General features: G+C 46.1%; 1 protein-coding gene across 5 annotated transcripts in view; it reads right to left on the minus strand.

Annotated features, from left to right (window-relative positions):
- Positions 1-27,129, minus strand: part of MGAT5 (alpha-1,6-mannosylglycoprotein 6-beta-N-acetylglucosaminyltransferase) — a 374,514-nt gene that overhangs the window by 87,524 nt on the left and 259,861 nt on the right. For all 5 annotated transcript variants that reach the window (XM_081243158.1, XM_081243161.1, XM_081243160.1 and 2 more), the window contains one exon: positions 16,749-16,882. In XM_081243158.1, the coding sequence (XP_081099284.1) occupies positions 16,749-16,882 (134 nt within the window). The remainder of the gene's footprint in view (positions 1-16,748; positions 16,883-27,129) is intronic.

The following is a 27,129-nucleotide window of genomic DNA, read 5'->3' on the forward strand; positions in this document are numbered from 1 at the left end:
GGACCAGGGCTCGAACTCATGTCCCCTGCATTGGCAGGCGGACTCTTAACCACTGCACCACCAGGGAAGTCCCTAAACTTTGTTTTTAAATTTCCCTCACTTTTCACTTGTCCGGGTCAGTATTTCTGTCTCTCCAAGCTCCCCAAGAGCAGACATGTCTTTGTAAGTCCTGATATGCAAGTAGGTTCCTAATGACTGGTTCTAGAACAACTGTTTTACATATAATGAAAATGGACAGGTTTCACCTTTAGATTTGGCACAGAGGCAAATGGTTTCATGCATTCAGTTCCACTAGTTCTACATATGGGATTTTAAGTCTCCACACAGAATCCTACAGAACTTTTCCTTGAAATCTATCAATGCCATCATGGATATAGTCAGGCTCCTGGGATTTGAGGGAATGGGCAGGAGAAAGAGGAAGAAGTTATGGAGAGTCCACTTCTTGGGAGGCAGTCCAGTGTAGGGGCTGCAGTATTCAATACTTCAATTCAAATCTTGACTCAGCCACTTACTACGCTCGTGCGGGATCTTAATCTCTGCCTCAGTTGCTCACTCGAAAATGGGGTTAATAACAGTACTTACTTAATAGAACTGTTGTGAGGATCATGCCTGGAACACAGGAAGTGCTCAAATATTAGCCATTTTCATCATCACCTCCCCAAGGAGCTCAAGCTAGTTAAATAGAATCAGGGAAGGGAGATGCAAAAAGGCCAACCAGCTATAAAAATTCCAATTGACAAGGGATAATTCCAGTGTTCCCTGGAGCTCTGCTGTCCCTGAGGCTGGACCAGGATTGTTGAGCAGGGGCGGGGGGAGGGGGGGGAGGGAGTCCCGAGTTATCTTGAGTACAGATGGACTCATTCAGTACTGAGGGCTGCACAGCCAGATTTTATGAGCATATGCTACTTAAATGATTTTTCTTTAAATATGAAATTGTATATAGATGCTAAATATGATTTGAGAAGCACACATATAACTACATTAAAAAAAATCTTCTCAAATGGTTTATTAGTTTCTCAATGGTCATAATACCCTTCTTGTAATAAAATGATGAATTCTGCTTCCAGAAACACTGTACATTATAAATGATGCTCCCAATCTGTATTTTTGCTATAAAACCCTTCCACTAGCTCTGTCCTTGCAGGGCCTGTTTCAAAGTCTCAATAACATGGCTTTGTGCTGATGTAGAAGGTTATACAGGGTAAAGTCCACAGCTTCAGTTCCTAGCAAAAATTATTCCTCGAGGATCCCAGCTGGCCTGGGAAGCCACCTGGGTGCCAACTCACAGACACACCTCATACACCTGGTGCCCGTGGCAGTGTAAACAGCACCAGCAAGAAGTCAAACTTCCTGCAACCAGACCAACACACTTGATCAACTTATTGGACTACCATACTCAGATTTATAATCTGAGTTGCTTCTAACCTCGTTTTCAAACAATACTTCTACCTGGCATTTTTCTCCAAGAAACAGCCAGAAATCCACATTTCTACTTCCTTCTACTGCCATGAGTTTGCTTTCTTTGCTGAGTTTCTAAACGAGGGATGATATACGGACCACAGGGACCCCATGTAAAGGCATCCTCTTTTCATTGTGTCTGAGCCCCTCTCTGGCAAGGCTGATGGAGAATGAACTTCATTCTCCCAGGACGAAGGCAGGTAGCCTCAGGGACCTGTATTCCTCAACCAAACGAAGACATCCAAGTTCTCCCCCACCCAGGAAGCTTTCCTTGAGGGGGGACGGCGGTGACGTCCTGGTCAATCTCTCCACGTCTCTCAAGTCTCCTGGGACTGCACATCTTCAGCTGGGCTGAGATGCTGCAGGCAGGTGTGTGGGACCACCGCGCCGCTCAGCCTCTGTTCTCAGGATCTCTGCATTTAACAGGGTAGCTACATCCTCCTGGCCCAAGCAGCTTCAGCCTGGCGTGGCTGAGTACAGATGTGTGCTGTCTAGTTGTGACTGAGCTTTTGGAAGAACTCGAGCGATGCCTAGAAGTCTCATCTGAAACCATATTCCTAGAAGCTGTCCTTAAATAATGTTCTATTTGAGGGAAACATTATATCAATACGATATCTCAGTTGTTCTTACAAATCTGTGCCTCACATTCAGAATGGCACGCCTTTCAGACTGTTATAAATTCACAGGCATTATGTCTCTCTCTCCTTTCGAGAATGATCTTAACCCCTTCTTTGCTTGAAAGGAACAGCCTCCCAGCACTTTTGTAACTCCCCTCTGCACAGTCCTCTGGCCGCGCCCCATGCTGCTCAGCAGCACATGGGTACCTGAGGCCTGCTGGTCACCCCGCTTCTCTGTGGAGCATGGCTTCCACATGCTTGGCATCGCTCAGTGGCTTCTGCCCACTGTCAGCCGACGCCCTCTTCTCGGCTCTCAGACAGCAACTTCTTCACCCATCCCTAAGCACCATTGTTCCCATACCAGTTGCCAAACTATTAGGGTTGGAGTAATAGTAAAAAGCCTCGAGGCAAATTACAACAACAACAGCTGTGTTTACTAAGTGCTACAAGGGAATTCGTCCCAGAGTTATGAGAGCAGGCAGGCAGTGACTCGGAACCTTCCAGAAGCACCGCACCCTCAGGATGATCGCTGGCTGCCTCAGCCTCCTGCTACCCCAACCGGTCCTGGTTTTTGGAGGGGACCCTCTATTGGGCATGAGGGGCCTCTTTTCACCCACAAGACTTTGATATGTTTTCTTCTCCCAGCTGTGGTAATTTACACTCAGCTGTTTATGCCTCTGTGGGAGCTGCCAGTCACCGACAAGAGTAGGCAACAGGATGGTGGTTCTCCGGAGGGGCACCAAGAAAACTACTCTCCATCCCTAGGGCCCTCAAACAGCTCCCTAACCACCTGCGACAAGGCCTGAAATGCCACCATTCATCGTTCACACTTTTGGACCATCAGTGACCTCCCAAAGTATACACGTTGGGCTTCCCTGGTGGCGCAGTGGTTAAGAATCCTCCTGCCAATGCAGGGCACATGGGTTAGAGTCCCAGTCCGGGAGGATCCCACATGCTGCAGAGCAACTAGGCCTGTGTGCCATAACTGCTGAGTCTGCAGTCTAGAGCCCACGAGCCACAGGTGCTAAGCCCACGTGCCACAACTACTGAAGCCTGCGCGCCTAGAGCCCATGATCCACAAGAGAAGCCGCTGCAATGAGAAGCCTGTGCACCACAGCAAAGAATAGCCCCCGCTCGCCACAACTAGAGAAAGCCCATGCACAGCAACGAAGACCTAACGCAGCCAAAATTAAATAAATAAAATAAATAAATTTATTTTAAAAAAAGTATACACGTTGCAGTAAAAGGAATGGCATCAAGAGAACTATCATCCATACATACCTTAAGGTGGATTGGTTTTTTCTAAATGTTTCCAAGGCTTTATCACCTGTGAAACTGATGCCTATAAAACTGAGGTTATGTGGAAGTGTTTTGTAACTTCTCAAACTCCTATAAATTCTTATTTGAATTACTGGATTAGAAGGCAAGCATTCTTGAGAGACTTCAAACTGGAACTGGTACCAGGTGACGGCACCCTTGCACGGATTAATTTAGGCAACTTGCTATTACCACGGAAATAAGAGGGTGGGTCCTTGGGGGAGGGGCCTGGGGCTAGGAGCACAGGATACTGCCTGGTAAAACAAGGACACACACATCTTCTACAGCATGAGGCGGTTCTTGGCTACATGGTAGCCATCCACCATGCGTGGAAAGGAAGCGATTAAGGTTTTACTGATCTAGGAAAATTTTGACTACCTAGTACAGTGTTTCCCAAACTCGCCTATTTAAAAGAATCACCTGGAGCAACGTAGCATTCCCAGGTCCTTTCCCTGGAGGTTCTGATTCTGAGGAGGGCCCCTTACATCAGGATGTTTAACAAATTCCCAGGTGGAACTTATGATCAGGCAGCTTTGTTTAACACTGACCTAGATTCTAAGCACTGACTTAAGCTTCCCTGCATTTCCTTGGAACAGAGGCTGGAAATCATTTTAGCAAAAACACCCCCATAAATCACTGCTACCCTAGAGGACCAGGCCAAGTCCCTGCATGGCCCTACAACAGAGCTGCTGCTTCTACTGTAGCCCTGAGAGGCTCCAGCAGTTGGGCTGAAAGGAGAGGTTTTCACTCCCAGGTGGGAAGGAGCCTGAAGACCTTATTACTTTATACATGAGCAGTAAGCTGACTGGCTCCAAGTCCCAGATACAGAGTCGATGGCCATGCATTCCTGCCAGCCGCCCTAATCGTCAACCCAAAGGCTGAAACTCCGTTTCAACTACAAGACCACTTGGCAGATGTAGCTCTGGCAGTATGTTATCAGGGCTGGGCTCTGACCAGAAGAAAAGCTCAAAGCCTCACATCCAGATTTCCAGCTTCCTGCTGGAACCACAGGCCGCAAATGGCCTTCGTCCTCCTCTCAAACTCCCCTTATGCCTCACAACTTGGCAGACCTCCACACAGGCCATTCAAGGGATAACGTGGCCTGGATGAAACATGGAATTCATTCTTCCATTCAACGTTTTTCCTGTCACTTCACCTTCTTCAGAGAAAACCTACTCCCTGAAAGTAGGAGACAGAAAGGGTGGCTTCTTCCTAGCCTCCCTAGGGCAAGGTCACAATCTCAAATACATACCTCTGGGGGCCAAGCGGGCCATGGAGGTTAGAGATGGCCCCAGAAGGGCTATCGCCCCTGGAACATCCCGACCCATACGTGGAGGCAGCCACTACTCAGCTCAGCCACTCTTTGGCATGTGAGGAGTTAAAGAGTCCAGTGGGCTACACCACCTACATTTTCAAGAGAAACTGGGGATTCTGGCTTTTCAGATGAACCTTCCCAAATGGGAAATTTCCCAATTTAAACAATGTTGTGCTGGGCATTCCCTGGCGGTCCAATGGTTAGGGCTTCATGCTTCCACTGCAGGGGACACAGGTTCAATCCCTGGTCAGAGAACTAAAATCCCGCATGGTGTGCGGTACGGCCAGAAAAAAAAAAAAAATGTGATGGTTAAACAAAAATGTTCGTGGGGTAACCTACCTGGCAAAAGAATCTGAAAAAGAATATATTCTTTTTCAGAAACATATGTGTGTGTGTGTGTGTGTGTGTGTGTATAAAACTGAAGCACTTTGTTGTACACCTGAAACTAAAACATTGTAAATCAACTATACTTCAGTAAAAAAAAAAAAATTAAAGAAAATGTCCATGGGGGCTTTTCCTCCTTGGAGTGCCTTCTCCTGTCTCCCACCCTCCTGCCCTTTTCCAACCGCCTTCAATGAACACATCCTCTCTCAGTACACTTCAGGCAGCCCGAAGTCCCCTGGTACCAGTGACACCTCTCCAAAGCCCTGTCAACGTTCCTGCAGCCGACAGCAGCAGGGGGGTTAATGGCTTCCCAGGAGGCCTGCCTCATCTCTGGACGGCACTGACAGCTGTTAGGCTTCGCCTGATCTTCCTTGAAAGCTCGGAAAGCTCATGAGCAGCAAGCAGCCTGTTTGCTGTCCTTTTCTGGGTCATCCAGGACCAATCTGATTCCTCATCTGTTTGCCACCCCTTTGGAGTTCTCACCCGCCCACCTGCAGCCTCAGTCAGCCTTGTTGTTTCCAGGCCAGACACGCCAGGCTCTTCAAGCAGTCTTCCTAAAGCATGCTCCAAGTCACCCCACGATACTCCTTCCAATCAAAAGGCTCTAATTTGGCTAGCTAATAATAACAGCAAAAACAGATACTAATGAATACCAGGCACTGTTTTAAGAGCTTTGTATTTATTAACTCATGCGATCTTCCTAAGAACGCTAAAGAGGGGTGCTATTATTACCACCCATTTTACAGATGAGAGAAGAGAGGCGCAGGGAACCTAAGGCACTTGCCTGCAGTCACACAGCTGGTCAGGGCAGAACCAGGATGGAGCCCCATCAGAGTAACTGTCATACCCTGGAGCCCACTAGGTGCTCTCAAATGGACGGGAACACCAGTCCTTCGCTCTTTACCACTGAAGGTCTCTTATCCACTCTTGGCAGCTCCCCACGCTGTTGACTCACATAAGCTTACTGTCAAGGACTTCCTGAAATCTCTTTTACACACACGAAGGCTGTGTCCCAGCAACCCTGTCCTTTTCCCCAGGCAGTCGGTTTTATGGATTCTGTACCTGGCCTGGCCCAGTTATCCCGCTGCCCTATTTCTGACGGCCCATAAGCTTGTCCTGGAGGTGATCTTCCCTGTGTCTTTGCTCTTGAAAGAATTAGAGGAGGCCAAGAAGGAGTTCAGATTACAGAAGCATGGAACTCTGGGGAAAAAAAACCAAAGAACATCCAGGCCTCTACCTCATTTTGCAGATGAGGAAAGTGAGACCCAGAGGGCAAATGAATTCCAAGGACAAGCAGCCAGCGAGCGGTGCAGCTGAAATTAGAATCTGGGCATCTGCTTTCCCACCCAGGGTTCCTCCAACTGCTCCAGACTGTCTCCAATCTGCGTCTCTGGGCTTAAACGGAAAGATGACAAGGACGATGTGCTCTCTCTGACAATCGACAAACAAAAATCCTTGGTGGGTTTAAGATGACAGCGGAGGGCTGGCTGAAACAGGGGGCAGACCGCTAGGATGATGAGATGGGGAAAAGGCCACCCAAGGCTCTCTGAGCTTTGAGTTCACAAGTTCGGTCCTCACACACCGACGAGCTCACATCAGATGCCACACAGGGTTAGGTACAGTCAGCACGCGGCCCACGCTATTTTCGAAAAGTCCTTAAGTCTCTTGGACTGCAGCCCTTAAGATCTTAAAAGCCACTGATTCATGCCTGATGCTCTCTTTGCATTTGGTTTCTCTTCCTTCTCCTCCCCCCACCCCACCCCCAAGCTTGTACTTGAACGTGGGAAAAGGTTCTGCAGAGTGACTGCCCTTTATTGTGGGCCAGGCGCTAAGCCAGGCAGGACGGCATGCACAGGGGACTGAGGCTCGGCCAGCAGCCGTCCTGGAGGGGCACATCCGCATGGGGACATGGAAGTCCTGACTCTAGGCAAGTGTGGTCTCACAGGGATAGTGATGAGGTCTTTTCTGATCGACTCCCCGACCCTAAGGGGAATAAACTGGGGGAGATACAGGGATGCTTCTGGTTGCAACCAAAACCGCAAGCTGCGATCACAATACGTTTTCCAGAAAAATCTCACCAAGACTGAGCCCAATTTCGTTATTTCAAAACGTATAGGCCGGGCTTCCCTGGTGGCGCAGTGGTTGAGAATCTGCCTGCTAATGCAGGGGACACAGGTTCGAGCCCCGGTCTGGGAGGATCCACATGCCACGGAGCAGCTAGGCCCGTGAGCCACAACTACTTACTGAGCCTGTGCGTCTGGAGCCTGTGCTCTGCAACAAGAGAGGTTGTGATAGTGAGAGGCCCGCGCACCGCGATGAACAGTGGCCCCTGCTTGCCACAACTAGAGAAAGCCCTCGCACAGAAACAAAGACCCAACACAGCAAAAATAAATAAATTATTTCATAAACTCCTACCCCCAACATCTAAAAAAAAAAAAAAAACATATAGGCCAATTTGACTGAAGGTAGGTTTAAATGTATCTGGTTTATCTCTACCTCATCTGGGAAGAAAAGTCTGGCCAAGTACCTTAAAGAACAGGATGACAAGGTTTAACCTCCTACAAAAATGTGTTTTCAAGGATTTCAGTACGTCCTTTAATGAAAAAGGTCTTTGGCGATTCATTAAAACAATATACTAAAGTAGAGCAGTTAAACCCTATTACGAAATAAAACAGCATTTCTCCAAACAACTCCCATTTCCAATTTTGCATTAACTTAAATTAAGCCCAAATCAACAAAATCAGTGAGCTAGATAATGACACAGTTTTCAGTATGGGATTCTATCTCAGACTCAGAGGTCACCTAGTCTAGACACTTTCAAGATTTATTTTTGGTTGTTTAAAGCAGTTGAACCCTTTCTCCCACTGAAATTTGACTCGAAATCCAAATCTATGCCACAGATAAACCAGAGCTGCTGTGCTAAGTGGGGACCATATCGTGCAGCCTCCCCTCTATTTCCCACAGGAGCTGGTCCCCAGGGCCCCAGTGAATACAGGTGAATAATTATTGGTCTCATCCAGGGCTTAGCAAACTTTTTCTGTAAATGGACTCAGAGCAAATATTGTAGACTCTGTGGGAACACATAAGGTATCTGTCATATATTCCTTCATTTTTATTTACTTACTGTATTTTTTATAACTTTCAAAATGTAAAAACCATATTTAGCTTGCAGGCCATAGGCCCACAGGCCACTGTTTGCCAACTTTGATTTAATTTAATTTTTAACAGCCTTACTGAGGTATAATTGGCATATAATAAACTGCACATTTTTTAAACTTGCATCCATGGCCACATGTGCTTTCTAAAGGCAATATAATGGCTCTGGCAACATCATAACAATGAATGTTTTCTCTCCCAGATGCTTGGTTTCTGAGGCACCTTGTACAGAATAACATATTCAAAAGCCTGCTTCCTTCCCCCATGTGGTCATCTGTTCAAATTTTTGCCCTTCAAGGAAAAAACTGCACATATTTAAAGTGTACAATTTTATAAGTGTTGACATATGGATATAATGTGAACCCATCACCACCATCAAGATGGCAGATATACCCACCTCTCTCCCTCAACCCTCTCTAGGCAACCACCAATCTGCTTTCCGACACCATGGATTAGTCTGCATTTTCTAGAGTTTTATATACACAGACCCGTACAGTAGAGACTCTTTTCTATGTCTGGTTTTTCCATTCAGTGTAATCATTTTGAGGTTCGCCATGTTTTTGGGTGAATCAATAATTCACTCCTTTTTACCAATACCTTCTTCATTCATACAAGGGAGGAAAATGAGGCCGGAGGTACTGCTCCAAATCCCAAAGATGACGGTAGAGCTGGCCCAGAGCCAGGTCCCAGCCTCTTCCCAAGTCCTCTCACTACTCATTTCACCAGGGGTTTTAAAAACCTCTTGACACAGGTAGAGTTCCACTCCTTTTCCTTCAAATCCCTCCTTCCCGTGTCCCTCAGACAAGAGCAAAGCGCATTCCAAGTCGTACCCTAAACTCCACATATAAATCAGTGTTAAAAGAAATCAAAAGGAGATTCATGGTTACTGCATGCCAACCATGTGCCAGGTACCATGCTGGGTAGAACAAAATCATAATGATTCCTGTCCTCAAATCGCTTAATTTCTTAGCAATTAAGAGACTGACAGAAAAAGGTAAATATGATCACAAAATGATTAAAATTACATAAAAGGAAGGAAAAGGATGTTGTGATACAGATGGGGAGAGGCGACATTTGGTTGAGGGCATACACGTGGGACAAGGGAGCCCTAGGAGGTGAGGGTTGTGGGGTGCCAGGGCAGGGAACAGCCTACAGAGGCTGAGCCCCCGGTGTGGGGGACTGGCACCTGAGGCCTTGCGTAGCCAGAGCCTGGGGAGCAGAGGGAGAGCAGTGGGTGCACAGCACATGTGGCTTACTTGCAGGGAGGCTGCTCACCCACCGACCCACCGGATTTCACCTGAAACGCAACGTACTCTAAGTTTACAATGAAGCCATTGGAGGGGTTTGAGAAAAGGAGGAACACAATCCAATTTACATTTTTAAAAAGATCACATGGGCTGCTGCTGTGTGGAAAATGGATTAAAAGGGGCAGGAAGGGGCTTCCCTGGTGGTGCAGTGGTTAAGAATCCGCCTGCCAATGCAGGGCACATGGGTTCGAGCGCTGGTCTGGGAGGATCCCACATGCCGCGGAGCAATTAAGCCTGTGCGCCACAACTACTGAGCCCGCGCTCTACAGCCCGTGAGCCCGCGTGCCACAACTGCTGAGCCTGCGAGCCACAACTACTGAGCCTGCGCGCCTAGAGCCCGTGCTCTGCAACAAGAGAAGCCACCACAGTGAGAAGCCTGCACACCGCAACAAAGAGTAGCCCCCGCTCGCTGCAACTAGAGAAAGCCCACGTGCAACAAAGAAGACCCAGTGCAGCCAAAAACAAACAAACAAACAAACTTCAACGGAGGGGCAGGAAGTTAAGATGAGAGAAGGGAAAGGTTGTATTACATTGCTGTTTGCAGTTGTATGGATTTATATCCCATAAGATGCATTATAGGCTTAGAAACTTGTTCTCCTTCATTTGTGCATTTGCACTTTCGTTTTGAATGGTTGTTAATTATATCGAGATGCTTAAAACATTATTAAAGACTAAATGCAATATCATCTCTTTTCTAATGCACTGCCTAGTATGCCAGGAAATGTCTCAGAAACAGAATTTCAAGTTACAGTTGATTTATAAGAAACATGAATATAGGGTAAACACTGAATGTGAGAAGCAACCATAGTAGTGTAACATTTTTATTGAAAAAAAAAAAGGTAGTTCTGTGGGATATCTGTTTGGAAATTTCATTGTTTAATAATTGAAATGTGATAATAAAACTATATTACAAGTAAAAATAAATCATCCTTTTCCCTGTTCTGGGGCCTGTGGGTATGGGACTACGTGTCATTTTAGGGGAAGCTTTAAAACCACAATCTTTCATAAAGAACAGACTTGTATAAATCAACTATATATAGATAAAATTAAAAAAAAAAGACTTGTGGTTGCCAAGGGGAAAGAAGGGTGGGGGAGGGATGGACTGGGAGTTTGGGATTAGTGGATACAAACTACTACACATCGAATGGATAAACAACAGGGTCCTACTGTATAGCACAGGGAACTGGGATCTATATTCAATAGCCTGTGATGAACCATAATGGAAAAGATTATGAAAAAGAATGTATGCATATGTATCACTGAATCACTTTGCTGTACAGTAGAAACTAACACAACATTGTAAATCAACAATACTTAATAAAAAAAGTAAATTAAAAAAAAAACACACACAGTCTTTGTCATCTAGGTAGAAAGGAGTTTTCTAAATTCAGGTGAGACTAGCTGACTTTGGTTGCTGCCAGGGCAGGCTAGAACTGGGGCAAGCCAGGACCCTGGGGTCCGGGGCCAGGAACACTTGAAGTGCTCAAATCAGGTGTATTTCCTCTGCAGAACTGGCTGCGAGGCTGTTGCTGAGTTCCTCATCTGTGTGGTGAGCACCCAGGAGCAATGTTTTACCTGTTATACCCGTATTTGTCCAGGGTTCCTGCTGTGCACCTAAGTCACACATGCAGACCTTGCTTCCTGACTTCTGAATCCTGCTCTAAGCATGGACTCACCGATGGGGGTGGGCGTGAGGGGCACAGAACAGCTCCTGCAGCAAGTGGCAGCAGGGAGGCAAGTTTCCAAGGGGGTGGTGGCCAGAACCTTGATCCTAGTTCTGGATTTGTCATGCCATGGGCTGCAGAACCTCGGCCAAGTCCCTCCATCTCCTTGATTCAGTTTCTCCTCTAGAAAGCAGCATGGTGAAGGAGGTAACAGCTGCCCTTGCTTCCTCGGAAGGAATCATGCACCTCCCTAAATGATGGCTGTGAAAGGCTCAGAGAAGCGTAAACACCGCACTAATAAGGCCCTCTTTTATTATCAACGTGTTAGCTGTAGAATAAGTGGTAGCCTTTGATGACTGCCTACTACTAAGAGGTGCCAGGCCCAGGGCTGGGGCCTCTGTCTTTACAGTAACAAAGATTTTAGTAAAATCACACTTCGTTTTCCATGGATTGCTTATCCATCGGCCTGAATTATACAGAATATAACCAAGAACCCCCAAAACAAGCTAAAAAGACCCCTGATGAGATCCAACAGGGACTGTTGGCCAAATGTGTCCTCCCAGAGAGATTTGGTTTACGTGGGACATGGTGTAATTCAGGGGTCAGCAAACTTTTTCTATAGAGGGCCAGATAATAAACATTTTAAGCTTTGCTGGTCATACAGTGTCTATCACAACTATATAACTCTGCCACTTTAGTGCAAAAGCATCAATAGGCGATGGACAGGTGTGGCTATGTCCCAGTAAAACTTTATTTACAAAGACATTTTTCACTCAGGGGCCAGAGTTTCAAAGTTGGAATCTGAATATGTGGGCGCAGGCTTGTATTTGCCAGTTCCCCACAGGCTCTACCCTGCACATCCCCAAATTCACATCCCCATCAATTCTATGTTTCCAATCTGACCCCAATAATGATATTAATAATAGTAGCAAATATTTATTTAGACTGACTCTGTGCCAGGCCATTTTCTAAGCACTTTACACATATTATTGCATTTAATCACTACAGAAACCGCATTGCCATCATCCCCAGGAAAAATGAGGCCAAGTGAAGTGAAGCAACTTGCCCAAGATCAGGCAGGGGCGGCAGAGGCAGTATTTGAACCCACGTCTGTGTTCTTGACCACTACACCCTACTGCCCAGTAGGCACCAACTGTACAAACCAGGACGGCAGATGACCAGGAAGATACTGGGCCTCCCACCTCCTCTCAGAGTCCACTACTCCCCACAGGTTTGCCCCACTCGAAGGGGCCAGGCACCAGAGACTAGCAGTAGCCATGTTTGCAAATGTACAGAAATGTGCTTAGTGCGAAGTGACTGGGGGTGACTGCAATCAGGTGGTATGAGGAGTAAAAAAGTGACATAAGAGCTGGCAGCCTGACAGGAGGAGCAGGAAGGCCAAAGTAAAGAGGAAAAAGGGATTGTTTATTCACTGATTGGCCAGCTTCTCAGGGCCAAGCACTCTCCACCATCCCAAACATCCCAAGGTCTTGTGCTTTGATCAGCATCACCTGTGCATCACCTGGGTGCTTTCAAGAAATGCGGGATCTCAGCCCCGCCCCAGAAGGTCTAAATCAGAGTCAGCAGCTTCGAACAAGATCCCAGGTGATTCCTATGCACTATGAAGGCTGAGAAGCCCCGCTCTACATGGTACTTGTTACTGCTCCCATTTCCCAGGTCAGGCATCTAAGGCTCAAAGTGGTTCATTACTTCTCACACTGGTGAATTGCAGGCTAACGTCGGAACTCCAGTTTGTGGTTCGGCAGCTATGCTTATTCCCTGGAGGGGCTCAAAGCAAGGCCTTCAGAACAGTTACTTTAGCAGCAGGTGTGTATCAAGAAGTAATAAGAACATCACGGTGGGTTCATAAATATGTAAAATGCTGACCCACCATCAATAGAAGCATCAGTTGTGCTCAGGATACTTTTTTTTAAAGAAATGGAAATAAAGAATACAGTTAAGCAAGATTTCAATTACTTCTAATTTCTACAATTTTCAAAACCCCTTATTTTTAAAAAATTGCCTAATTTTTCACTCCCTGATGACTTAAGGTAACAGGATGTTGAAGGACTTTGAATTCGGCCACACTGGACAGACTTCTCTCCTTCAAGGCACATGTGTTAGCTGATGCCAATGACCGGACTGCAGCAGGGTAGATAGGGAGAACCTAGAACCGTAGGCTATAGGGCTAAGAAAGAGATTTGTACTTGGAATCAGGCTGTATGCCATCCCATTTGATGCTCAGGGTCTTGGGTAGTGATGCTTCCTAAGTATGCATCTTTGGGTTCTGGAATCAGACAGTAAGGTCCCCTCTTTCCCAGCCACCTCCCTACTATGTATTATAACATGAGGACAAGACCACAGGGTACCTCAGCCATGAACTGGGGACCAGTGCGGGGAGTTGAAGAGTTAGCCCACTCCTCCTTAGCCTGTATGTTTAACAGACTGTATTTCTTGATAGGCATTTGGAAGGCAGGGAAGACATATTTTAGAAGATACCCTTCATATGACTATAAGTGACAGAAACAACTCAGGATATTAGAAGGGAACAGAGTATGATAGACATGTATGATCTGGAAAAAGAAAGCTTCCAGAAACTCCAGCAACTACACTCTCTCTCTCTCCAGGCTGCGTGGGTGGCTTCTGTCTGCCTTCCTACCTGGCCCCTGCAAAGCACCCCACATTTCTCACGGTGGTACCTCTCCTCCCTATGGCTCTGCTGCATCATCCTCTCAACAACACCCTCTCCCTTTCCATATCAGTCCTGCTTCCTCATCACTGGACTCCTGGAAGGCTTTTGGGTCTCATCACACCTCTGGACACATCCTTTTGACTTCTGCACCCACAGCTCACTGCCCTTCTACTTTCCAATGTCAAGTGAAGAATCCCATTGATCGAGCTTGGCTTTCTGAGCCAGAATCATGGTAGCCAACCAGCAATGTCCTGCTGCCTTGGGTCAGAGGACAACCCGCTGGGCCAATCGGTGAAGGTGGAGGGGTCATGGGGTGGCATTCCCCAATCACGTGCCTCGGCAGGTGGGGAGGAAGTGGAGGAGGAGTAACAGCATAGCAGCTATCTTCAGAATTTCAGTGAGTCCTAGAACCTGAGGGTGAGGGAGGACCGCCCAAACCACCTGGTCCAAAGCTGTGCCAGCCCACATGCCCCTGCTGCAATCCCAAATCTCCCAGGACTGACAGTCTTGCTCCCCTTCCCAAGGACGTCTGGTTGGGTGGGAGGAGAGAATGGGGCAAAAGATTGGGAAAAAAATACACCAACCTTCCTGCTAGCTAAAGTCAGTGTTGAACGTGACTGATTTCTATGCACTAGGTACTACGGGATGGGGAAGTCTTGAAGAAAGAAACTAAACTCTCATATACTGTGCTGTGTTCAAAAGTCTGAGATGATGTCCTGAACTGATGTGAAAACTTTACAGTATTTTTCATCTTTTGGGGAAGAATGCTGAGTAATAATAATGTATTAAGATGGAAACAACACCCCAGATGTTTGGTATTCAAACAGATTCTAATGTAAACTCACCACTTACTCAGTCTTTGGTAATACTTGAGTGATGCACAGCATGGGGAAGGTCAGGTCACTTGGGTTTCAGAGGGATTTCCAACCCTAAACCACTTGGGCCAACACGGTTAATACTTTTGGGATGCTGACTGGCATCAAGAAAATCATCCTTTTACTGGCAGTATTACTTTGTCCAAAAGAAGCTGGCCAAAAAGCCTTCAGAACCAATTTATTGTTTTATTTTTCTAGGGAAACTGAAAAAGCTGCCAGAAGCACCTAGGAAGAAGCTGCACTTGGGTCCAAAACAGAAGTGTATAATTTCAAGGTCAAGTCCACGTGGACATGAAAACTAATTTTTTTGAACAGGTACAGGAGGGAGAAGGGAGTTACAATTTTTTTTTTTTTTAAGAGCCCAAGTCTTCCCAAAACCAGTGCCATGATCCATTCTCTTTACAACGGAGCTGAGAATGAGAACATCCAATGGTGCCCTTTTCAACCCAAGTTCACCTGAATGTCAGCTGAAAAATGCTCTGTTCACACAGGGCTGATTTTGACACAAAGGAAGCAAAGATATAAATTCATGGGAACATCTTAAATAACCACTTATAATCTCAACTGATTTTATTCTACTTGAGAGGAGAAAATGTGGAATAATATATTAGGAAATAAATCTTATTAACCAGCCATAGTTTCTCAGGCTTGGCACTACTGATATTTTGTGCCAGATAATTCTCTGCTGTGGGGCTGGCCTGTGCACAGTTCGATGTTTAGCAGCATCCCTGACCTCTACCCAGTAGATGCCAGGGTCCCCACCCTCGATCATGACAACCAAAATTGTCCCTAGACATTGCCAGATGTCCCCTGGGGGATAAAACTGTCCCCAGTGGAGAACCACTGTACTAAACTAAGACAGGATTCTAGTTGTTTATAGCAAAGATAGTTATCTGGAAATAAATCAGTTTCCCTGGAAATAGGCTGATGTGTTGTCCCTTCCATATAGTTAGCATTTTAGAACTGCAGAGGGGGTGGCAATGTTTTCCCATTTCTGAACACAGGGTCAGAAAACCAAGAACAAGGAATCCTTCACCTGCACATCATGTGTGCTCTCTCAGTGATCAGATTTCTAACTTCCTAAGTAAGGGAGACAGGGTAACAGGAGAGCACAGTTCCTGAGCATTCCAGAAAGTGATTGACTTTTATGTTTAGGAAGAGGCACGTTTTCGAAGTCCTGGAGACTGTTCCATCTTGTACAAACACGTCCTCCAAAATACTGCAAAATTTGCACACTAAGGCGGACTTTCCTTATAAAAAGACTTGCATGCCATGTCAACAGGTCAGGCCCCAATCTGGTTCCTCTTCTCTCATACCTTCCCCAGATGGGGCCTGGAAATAAATAACCCAGGAGGACCAAGGGGCCCTGCAGAGCCCAACAGTCCAGTGTTCTTGGAAAACCTGTGGCCGAGAATGTTGTTTCAACCAAGATGTCCCCATGTAAACTGCCTGTGGTCAACCCAGGCAGGCATCTCCCTTTCCCACGTAGTGGAGTACTGACCACAGCACTGACCACAGCCAAGAGGATGCAAGGGCCACTGCCCTCCCCAGGCAAAGGGAGCTTCCTCCCTTTACAAATCATTTCACAGAGGGCAGAGGATATGAGTCACTTGGCAAAGGGTCTCCTTGTGCAATGCTTTGCTCCAGAAAGGTATCCAGCCCCTGTGAGGCCCTGGCTTCTGGAAGCAAGCAGAGGATGGGAAAGGAGCCGGAATGCATCACTTCCAAAGTGCAAAGAGTGAGGGGCACTGCTGTGCAGCCACTGTACAGATGAGCAGGTACATACAGCCTTTATTAGACGCCCCAATGCCAATCAGCCCAAATCCCTGCATGTTCTTTTTCACTTCTAAGCAGACCTTGTCAAGCCGTGGGCACTTGGCTTGATTACTCCCTGGATCAAAGTTAAATTAAATTACGCAACAAGCTTCTTTTCAGAGCGAGAGGCACGCACAGACTGACTCACCTTCCAGAAGCTATCCACTTTGCCGTACACAAGGGACTGGTTCTGCCTCTTGATTTCGTTAATGTGGTGGATATCGCTGGAGTTCAGGTGCTGCTCGACCACGAACCCCAGGAAGCTGTTGTCTGGGGTGTGAGCTGGTGTGGAAAGGATGGGACAGGGCAGTTAGGATTCAGTCAGCAAGAAGAAACACCAACAATTACAAATGTCATGCAAGCTGTCTCAAACATATTTCAAGGTTTTCATTTCACCCTGTTCTCTTACCTGGGAGGAGCGAGGGGTGGCCTGCTCCCACCCAGCCCCAGCTCAACCTGCACGGAGAACAATCCTCTCCAGGATGGATTAACCCAAGCCCCAACCCTGCTTTTTTCAGTGGAAAGTCCATCTGTTTAAAATCCATTCAGCTGGGATTCCCTGGTGGCGCAGTGGTTGAGAGTCCACCTGCCGATGCAGGGGACACGGGTTCGTGCCCCGGTCCGGGAAGATCCCACATGCCGCGGAGCGGCTAGGCCTGTGAGCCATGGCCGCTGAGCCTGCGCGTCCGGAGCCTGTGCTCCGCAACAGGAGAGGCCACGGCAGTGAGAGGCCCGCATACCGCAAAAAAATAAAATAAAATAAAATAAAATAAAATAATTAAAATCCATTCAGCTGGGTTCTCCCCTCCTTCCTGTTTCCTCAGCCCAAGGCTACTGTCTCCCTCATCCAGGTTGTACCAACCAGTGGCCAGAAATCTGTAGAGAGCAGGGCTGAATCCATGGTCCCCAAGAGGGTCAATGGACCCTGCTGCTCTCATCTACTCCAGCTGTGTGTTCACCATCCAGGAGGGCACAAGGGGATTCGGGGGGCAAAACCAAGCAACATCACCCCAACCCTGCACCTCCTCCAAGAATCACTCACTAATGACAGATGTAATTCTGGGGCTGTGTACTGAACGGATGGATGGGACGAAGACAGAATAAAAGGTGAAGCTCACTGGGAGGGGAAACCGCCCCCCTCAAAAGCCAACCACCCTAAGGAACCGTGTCTAGTCTCCAGGATACACTACTCTGGCAGAGAAGACGCATTTTCCTTTGGATCGCTCCTTGTTTGAGTTCTAAACTTCTCTATTTTAACACTTGACCAAGGGAGAAAGCAAGCCCATACCCTTCTCACACATTTGTCTCTTGTGTCTATAATTTTAGAAAGGAATTTCACCAGAAGGCCACAAACAGAAAATGAGTCTCTCTCGAGGAAACACAGACCCTCCTCTCCTATCCAGTCATCTGGCCAGAGAAATCTGCTCTGCAGGAGATGACCAAGCCTGCAGAGGCCTCACAATATGAAATGAAGCAACTGCTCGGCTCGACTCTGACCTTAATAGAACAACTAAAAATAACTTAAGTGGAGAGAGACTGGATATTCAGTAAAATCCACACAGCGCTGCCGTGCCCTATTCATTCACTGGTGGGTGGTCGACAATGGACAACCGGAGGAAGCTGGTTCCTGTGTCTTGTTTTGGTTTTCTCAGGACTCTCCCAGGTGGGAAGCAGGGACAGAAGCCCTTAAAGATATGCTCTAGGGATCTGAAGGCCCGGGCCCCACTCATGCACCCGCAGGAAGATGAACCAGGAAGCCGGGTGGAGAGCTGTGAGCTGTGGACGTGACGAGATGCCTAAATACTCGTGATCACCATCCCGTCTCCCAGGCTGCTGCCTAATGGGGGTGACAGATGAGGAGATAATAGGGTTGTGTCTGCGGAGTCGTGTGTGGTCTGGCCAATCTGTTATTTCATTTCGGCGTTTTTGAACAAGTGCCCAGAGGCAATGGCAATGGCTGCAGTTGGCTGGAAAGTAAATTACTGAATAAGTTCTACTGCCAACAAGAGGCAATGGTTGCTTTCATTTTTTCCTTTTGGAGGAGATGGCGGGAAGGGGGTTTGAAGGGGTCTGGGGGAGGGGAAGAGAGCCTGCGTGCATTTGAAATGTTGATAAGGCAGCTCAAGAAATCTCTTTTTAAAACTTCTGGTTCGTCGTAGAAATTCTGAAATAGAATCGGACACTTTAAACTCTGAAATTGTGGTTTTATCTTCAGAAAATTTATGTGGTGACTAAAGCTCCATGCTTTAGATACTCGTTTCTGCAGTTCAGTTATCTAGTCTCTAGGTGGGCCTGTCTTAAAAAAGGAAATAATCTAGCACCTAAAACACTTAACAGGTTAGAAAAATACATCATATACTAAGGTATGTTCAAAAATAAAATGATCAGGACCCAGAAAAGAAAAAAAAACCTCGTATCTGTTTATATTTTTGTGTCAAAGGTTCCCCACAGCTTGAACAATAAGAGGGAGAGGCAGTTAATAATCTACTCAAAAAACTTGTGGGGTGGGACTTCCCTGGTGGTCCAGTGGCTAAGACTCTGCACTCCCAATGCAGGGGGCCTGGGTTCAATCCCTGGTGAGGGAACTAGATTCCGCATGCTGTAACTAAGACCCGGCGTGGAAGGAAGGAAAGAGGGAGGGAGGGAAGGAGGGGGGAGGGAGGGAGGGAGGGAAGGAGGGGGGAGGGAGGGAGGGAGGGAAGGAGGGGGGAGGGAGGGAGGGAGGGAAGGAGGGGAGGGGGGGGAGGGAGGGAGGGAGGGAGGGAGGGAGGGAGGGAAGGAGGGGGGAGGGAAGGAGGGGGGGAAGGGAGGGAAGGAGGGAGGGATAAATAAATAATAAAAAAACTTGTGGGGAATGGTGAGGTTTTACCATTTTATGACTATCATTTGGTACTAAATTGACTATCTGGACACTGTATGAAGAATAAATTACACATACAAGCTCTCCTCTAAGTTTTCATCTACACACATTATTTCAACTCCTCTCTCTCGTCTGCAGTATTAAACTTGGGGACCGACAACCTGCATGAGCGGTTTAAGAAGCTCAGGTGAGACTTAAGGAAAAATAGAGGTAGCACTTAGAAACGCACTGCCACATTTCAAGAGCAGCAGGCAGACCAGCCATGTCTCTTCCCAGGCCACACTGGACCCACAGGACACTGACTGTCTATGACATGAGGGGATGCTCAGCTGAGACTCGTCCGGCAGGTGATTCGCAAGTACCCACAGAGCAGGTGTGCATTACTTCCAAGGAGCCGGCCAGCAGCTGGGTGCCTTCCTGGTGTTATCCCCATCACGAGCCCTGGTCTGAACACAAGTCTTCCTAAAGTTGCTTATAATAAACCAAAAGCCGAAAGTACAGGCTGATGGATCTGAAAGGAACTTTCTGTGGAGACCTACCCTCCGGCCAAGCTTTGTCTTTTGCTTTGCCTTCAGATGGGAACACAGACTTCAGCTGTGGGAAGGGTATTCAAAGGGAAGGTATTTACATTTCAAGGTAAATCAAAGAAATCCCATCATAAATGAGACACAGGAAATCTTGTATTTTTGGAAATCACTCCAACCCAGGTGGTAAACAAATGTGATTTTTTTTAAATAACTGACAATCTGAGTGCTTTATAGTGACCATTTCTTTATATCTTCATGACAACCTTATAACATGTTTGTACAGATGAGAAAAGGGAGAGTTACTTAAACTACCCAAGTTGACATGCCAGGAAATGGCAATGGTGGGATTCAGAGCCAGACCAGCTGTTTCCAGAGCCCAAGCTCCTTAAAGCACTTTAATATACAGCTTCAGAGTCCAAATATTTTATTTTCTGGACTCTGTGAACCAGAGTGGTAAGCATGCTTTGGAGGAAAATAATATTGTAAGGTAGACCAAAATACACATAAAAGACTAATTAAAAAAATATATATAGAGAGAGAGACAGTGAGTGAGGGAGAGACTTTCCTCAGCTTCTTGAGCAACTTATATTATATGTATATGGAAGCAAGCTGATTTTTTCTACGTGGTACAAACTGGAAGGGATTTCCTAAACATTAGTAATGATGTTTAAAGAATTTTAGGACATTTTTTTCTTATTAAGAAAAGCATTATTTTAAGTATTTGGAAAGCACCTATTTACAAATGATTACAAACCAAATCAGGTTGGTGAGTTTCCTGAGCTGACTCCTGCAATGACTTCTTTTAAGAATTACTGTTAGTTTAGCTGGAATAGTTCATTCAGTGACAAACATTTTAGAGCACTCGTTCTATGAACCACATTTATATGCTAGGTATTGAGGAACTACAACATACAGGTAAGTTTCTGCCTCCAAGGAGCTTACCAACTACTTTATATCTACCAAGCAGTTATAATGTCCTCGTTTGAAATGTAATTCACAATTTTTATTAAGTCAACAGCATAAATTCTCCTAGGTCTGATTTTTCAACCAGTCAGTTCTAAACGTCTCTTAAGAAGTACAAAATTCATTCTAACAGATGTCTGCCAGCCTTTAACCATGGCTGGCCCTGCAGTGTTGGGGACCCCCATGCCACCTAGTCACCAAGGGCAGGAACTGCAGAGCCGGCTGGGCTCCCTCTGCAGCCTCACCGCCATCCAATTCACCAAGTCCAGGGGATGTCAGCTTCTCAAAAGCCATCACCTCATTCTGTCCTCTTCCCCTTTCCTAGTTCTGACCTCATCAAATCTTGTCAAAATTTCAATAGATAAGTTTTTCTTTAAATAGAAACGGTTTTCCTGGTTATAACAGAAACACATTCTCAGTGTATAACTTTTTTCAGACAATAGAGAAAGATAGTATAAGGAAAGAATGATGTCACCCATCATTTTACCACCTAGAAATAACCACTATTAGGCTCCTTTTTTCTAGACTCATGGATCCTTTTTAATCCTCAAACCAAAGTTGGGTCTTACAACATTGGATCTTTTGTTAATTTCTTTTTTCTCTTACAGCAAGTGCTACAGGTATCTTTCTGGGGTAATAACCATAGCTCATCACTACTTGTTAAAGCAGCACAATACCTCAGGGCCTAGACTGAGGATGGAATGCCCATGGTTCTGGTCTGCCAGCATCCCTCAGTGACTAGCTGCACTTCCCACACCAGCTATGCAATTCTGTTCCATTCGGGTGGCCTGAACTGTGCCAGTCCTGACCCCTTATCTCCCTCACTCCCCATGCCTCCAAGGATGGGCACGTGATCCACAGGACTTGACTTGACCAAGGCTCACTTGTGAAAGATGGGTTGACCATCCATGTCCCGCCTATCACAGTTGCTCCATGATGAGGGCGCTACTTTTGGAGTCAACATCTTGCTGCTACGGTTACTAAGCTGGCAGGGTAGAAGTCTAGAGCTGCAAATGTTATCTCCGTGCCCATGTGAGGATAGCCTGCCTGAGAGTGATGCCAATCCAGAGACGTGCAAAGCCGAGATAGGGAGAGAGTAAAGAGATCCTTCAAGCCCTGAATCCAGCTCTGCCTTAAGCCGGTTTTAACAATTCCCAGTGACAAGAGCCAACAAACCCTTGTGACCAAGCCAGTTTGACTGAAATCCTGTCTAATACAGCCTACCACTTTAGGATGTTTACAATTCTTGACTACCTAAATCAATGACTATCGAATATCACTGCACCTGCATAAACTCTGCAATGGATTTCCGAGTAGTCTCCACACCTCCAGCCTCGCCCCCTCATCCCGTTCTCACTGCCTCCTAACTCCAATCCATCCTTTGTGTTGCCTGACAAGGTATTCTTTGAAACAAATATGTGACTATGGCAGTTTCCTGCTGAAAAGCTTCACTTCCCTCAGCAGAAAGCAGCGCCCAAGTATACCCGTCATTCCAGGTCACCCTTCCACGGATATCTCTTCTTCATGACCTACCCAGGGTTTTTTGTGTTTTTTTTTTTTTTTGCTGTACGCGGGCCTCTCACTGTTGTGGCCTCTCCCATTGCCGAGCACAGGCTCAGGACGTGCAGGCTCAGCGGCCATGGCTCACGGGCCCAGCCGCTCCGTGGCATGTGGGATCTTCCCGGACCGGGGCACAAACCCACGTCCCCTGCATCGGCAGGTGGACTCTCAACCACTGTGCCACCAGGGAAGCCCCCTACCCGGGGTTTTTAATGCCATGTTTTTCCATCTTATCTCATGCTGGCACGTGTCTGGCATATCTATCACTTCCTCCTGCCTTTAAGTCTCAGCTCTCATCGCCTCCTAGTTGAAGGGTCCCCTGACTCCGTAGGACTGAGGTGAGTACCCTTCTTCTGCTCTTTCAGACCACGAAGAGTTAGAGTCCTTATCACACATCACTGTCTCCACTTAAGACTATATGCTCCTTGAGGACTGAGTCATGTTTTATGTGCCTCCGACTTCCAGGAGCCCAGAGCCCAGCAGTAGGAACGGAGGAAATATTTTTTGATTAAGTCAATGAGGAATGCTTCATTACCTGGTGTGACTGACTTTGTAGGCAGAGCTCTGTCACTAGGCAGCAGAGGTCATGCCTGAATTACTTCCAGCATCATGTTCTTTGCACACAAGCTCCCAAACCAAAGCCCATTCTTCTCAGGATTCATCATTAGCTAAGGAAGCTCACCACTCTACCCTAGAACCTAGCTCAGGCCTGATGTAGTACAGATGTTCAATAAATATTTATTAAATAGATAAATGAACATATCTTCTTATCTAGGTCACAAAGTAGATGTTGGGAAGAAGGGAAACAAATCAGTGATCTAGGCTTTTAAAATTCTAACATCACAGGTTTCTCAGTATCATCATTCATTCAACATTCGGCATATTTACTGAGCACTTACTATGAGCCAGACAACAATTTAGGAGTTAAGGATATACCAGTGAACAAGATAAGCATGGATGAAGCTCCCCTCATGGAGCTTATATTCAGCCAGGGAGGAAGACAGTAAACAATTAAATAAAATAATTCAGTTTTGTACATAAAAAAAAAGTAAACACAATTTGGTGACCAATATTGAACTCTAGTTAATGATGTCATGCTGAAACATCTAAGGGTTAAGTGTTCTTTTATGCATAAAAGGAAAAAAAAATTGGATTGACAGATGGGGAGAAGATAAACATATAGATGGATAGGTCATAGAATAAAGCAAACTGTTAACTGTGGAGTCTAGGCTTTGGGTTTCTATTTTACATTTCTTCCCATTTTTTTATATTTCAAAAATTTCATAACAAAACAGGGAAGAATACTGGCTGCAGTCACTCACGGCATTCACAATTTTGATGCTGATTCTGGTGATGATGAAACCTACATGACAGAAAAAAACTCTACTGAAAAATAGCTACATCACACAAGTAGTCATCTGATTTTAAAAAGTGCACATAGTGATGTTTTGCTTCAAATTTCATCAAAATTGATTTTGTTTCCCAAATGGTAGTGATTCTAGGCTCTTTGAGAAACAGGAGGCTGGGATACAGGCTAGGGAAACTATTATGTACAGTTGAGTTGAAAAGATGAGCATCTGAACTGTTGACAGAAGGCACACCAGAGTAAATTTTTCAAGTGTCAAAAAGCAATTTAGGAGGGAATGGACCCCTTAGAAGAACATCACTCCTGGAGGCTGAGTCTCAGACTTAAGGAATTACAAGGCTGATCCTGTTACTCACTGGTCAGCACAGATGTAAAAGGCAAGAGCCCTCCTGGTCCAAGTGAAAGGCCAAAAAGGCTGTTTGAATCACAAATAGCTCCTTTGCTTATCAGGCCCTGAAAATAAAGCCTTTGCTTGTCAGGCCCTGAAAATAAAGTCGTACATGGAAGCCAAGGATCCTCAGCTGAAGCCAACACGTTTGTCACTTGCATGAAAGGAAACTGGCTTGTTTCAAAAATTCCTGTTTTGTCAGGCAAAATTTTTGGTCTACAAGCCACTATTCCCATCTGATCACGCAAATAAACATGGATGCAAACCCCAAGTCCTTGGAGAAACTCAAAGAGTTAGAATGTCAATGACAATGACCACCAGTATGATTTGAACAACTCTTGAAAACCCAACCATGTGAATCATTTCTGTGGGAAGACAAGGGAGAGTAACATGAGTCCACTGGCTTCAAGAAGCTTCTATACTCTTAGATTTTTTTTAAATTGAAGTATAGTTGATTTATAATGTTGTGTTAATTTCTGCTGTACAGCCAAGTGATTCAGTTTATACACATGTGCGCACACACACACACACATACATTTTTTTTTTTTTTTTTTTTTTTGCGGTACCCGGGCCTCTCACTGTTGTGGCCTCTCCCGTTGTGGAGCACAGGCTCCAGACGGGCAGGCCCAGCAGCCATGGCTCATGGGCCTAGCCACTCCGTGGCATGTGGGATCCTCCCGGACCGGGGCACGAACCCGTGTCCCCCGCATTAGCAGGCGGACTCTCAACCACTGTGCCACCAGGGAAGCCCCATTTTTTAATATATATTCTTTTCCATTATGGTTTATCACAGGATATTGAATATAGTTCCCTGTGCTACAGTGTAATCTTAGATTTGTACATTTCTTACCCTTCCCTACATTGTTGCATGGACTAAAACTAGAACAGGCATTATTGTTCAATTTAATTTAATTCAATCGATAAGTATTTTCTGAATGCCTACTATGTGCCAGATATTCTTCAAGATATTGGAGTCTCAGCAATGAACAACACAGACAAAACTCCTACTAATACTATCCTCAGATTCCAGCAGAGAAAAAAAGAAAATAAACAAAAGTCCGTGAAGCATAAACGCTAAGTGATAATACAGTTATAGAGGAAAAGAAAGCAGGGAAGGGGTATAAGAAGTTGGGGGAGAAAGGAGTTGCATTTAAAAAAGGTAGGGGTGTCAGGGTTAGTCTCACTGAAGTGACATTTGAGTTAAAGACCTGAAGGAGGGGATATGGAAGTCTAAGGGAACAATGTTCTGGAGGATGGAACAACTGAAGCAAAGGTCCTCGGGTAGGAGTGTGCCTGGCCCATCCAAATAACAGTAAGGAGGCTAGAGAGTAGTGAGCAAGACGACACGTAGTAAGAGGTGAGGACGGGGTCGGAGTAGTGGGGCCAGACCACTCCAGGCCATGAGGCAACTGGGGTGACTCATCTTTCCCTACAGTGAGAGGCTACGTCATTGTGGGCACAGGAGTGTCATGATGTTACTTACATTTTCATTAACTCCATTCTGTGGTTGGGTCTACTTTGTTCTTTATTCTTTGTGTGTGTGTGTGTTACGTGGGCCTCTCACTGTTGTGGCCTCTCCCGTTGCGGAGCACAGCCTCCGGACGCGCAGGCTCAGCAGCCACGGCTCACGGGCCCAGCCGCTCTGTGGCATGTGGGATCTTCCCGGACTGGGGCACAACCCCGCGTCCCCTGCATCGGCAGGCAGACTCCCAACCACTGCACCACCAGGGAAGCCCTGTTCTTTATTCTGAATTCAACCAATATTTATCACCAGTGATGTTACAACTTCAGGGACTGAGGACTCAGCAGTGATGATGCTCATGGAGATCGCGAAGTGGCACCCGGGCAGGCACACAGGTGTGGGGTGGGGGAGGGGAAAGGAGCAGGAGCGCGAGGCTCAGGGAGGGAAGGCTTTCTGGAGGACAGGACACCTCCCTGGAGGGTGAGCAGGGTGGACGGGGGAGCGAGGGACACAGTTTCCAGACAAAGGAACAGCACATGCAATGGCCTGGCTGTCAGAGAGAACTTGGCACCCTGGGAGACCTAAAAGCCTACAGAAGAAAGCACATCAGAGGCCAGATGGTATAACAAATGCAAAGGGGTTGGAGGTGAAACAGGGAGGCTCTAATGCCTCCGGAATCCCCAGTCTGTTCCTCATTCAACTCTATCACAGCTCCCAAATTTCTACATGTATCGAGAAACACTGAGTGTCTCCCAGACCGGACTATAATTACACAATATGAGCCACCCAGAAGGCAAATTCTCAAAAGGACTAAAAAAATTACTTAAGTAAAAATAAACCAGTACAAACAGACTTTGCCTCGAAAATAGGAAATGTTCTATTACAGTGGTATGAACAGCAAGGTTGCTAAGCAAACTAATAAACGTTACAGAAACTTTTCAATGACAGGAGGTAAATATAAGTCTTAGATGCAGCTTGCGTGAAATGAGGAATGAGGAATCTGGTAATCTCTGCTATTGCTACTTTCAGCCACAGTCTTCAGGGCAAGACAGGAAAAAACTCAATTAGATGAAGATGTTTTCCCACTACTGATGTTTTTACATAAGCCTGATGACGTTGTGGAAGAGGGTGTCAGGCAGATAATTAGAACTATCCAAATACGGGATAATTCAAGGTGCAAGACACCAACTTCAGGGTTTTATTTTCTCTTGTAAATGGTACAGGCAGATGTCTTCTCTATTTGATTTTTCTGTGTGGGCAGATTCCTTTCATTCCTTTACTGGGGTATGATGCACCTTGCTTGGGACTGAGAAAAATAAGAGAATACCTTATTTTTTCTAAACTCCTTCAGGAGTTTAGAAAAAGTAGTACGCACAGCAGATTAAAGGCTGTTGACTGAAATA

The sequence above is a fragment of the Mesoplodon bidens genome (genome assembly GCF_964165515.1).
Source record: "Mesoplodon bidens genome assembly, chromosome: 8".
In the NCBI taxonomy this organism is placed as follows: domain Eukaryota; kingdom Metazoa; phylum Chordata; class Mammalia; order Artiodactyla; family Ziphiidae; genus Mesoplodon; species Mesoplodon bidens.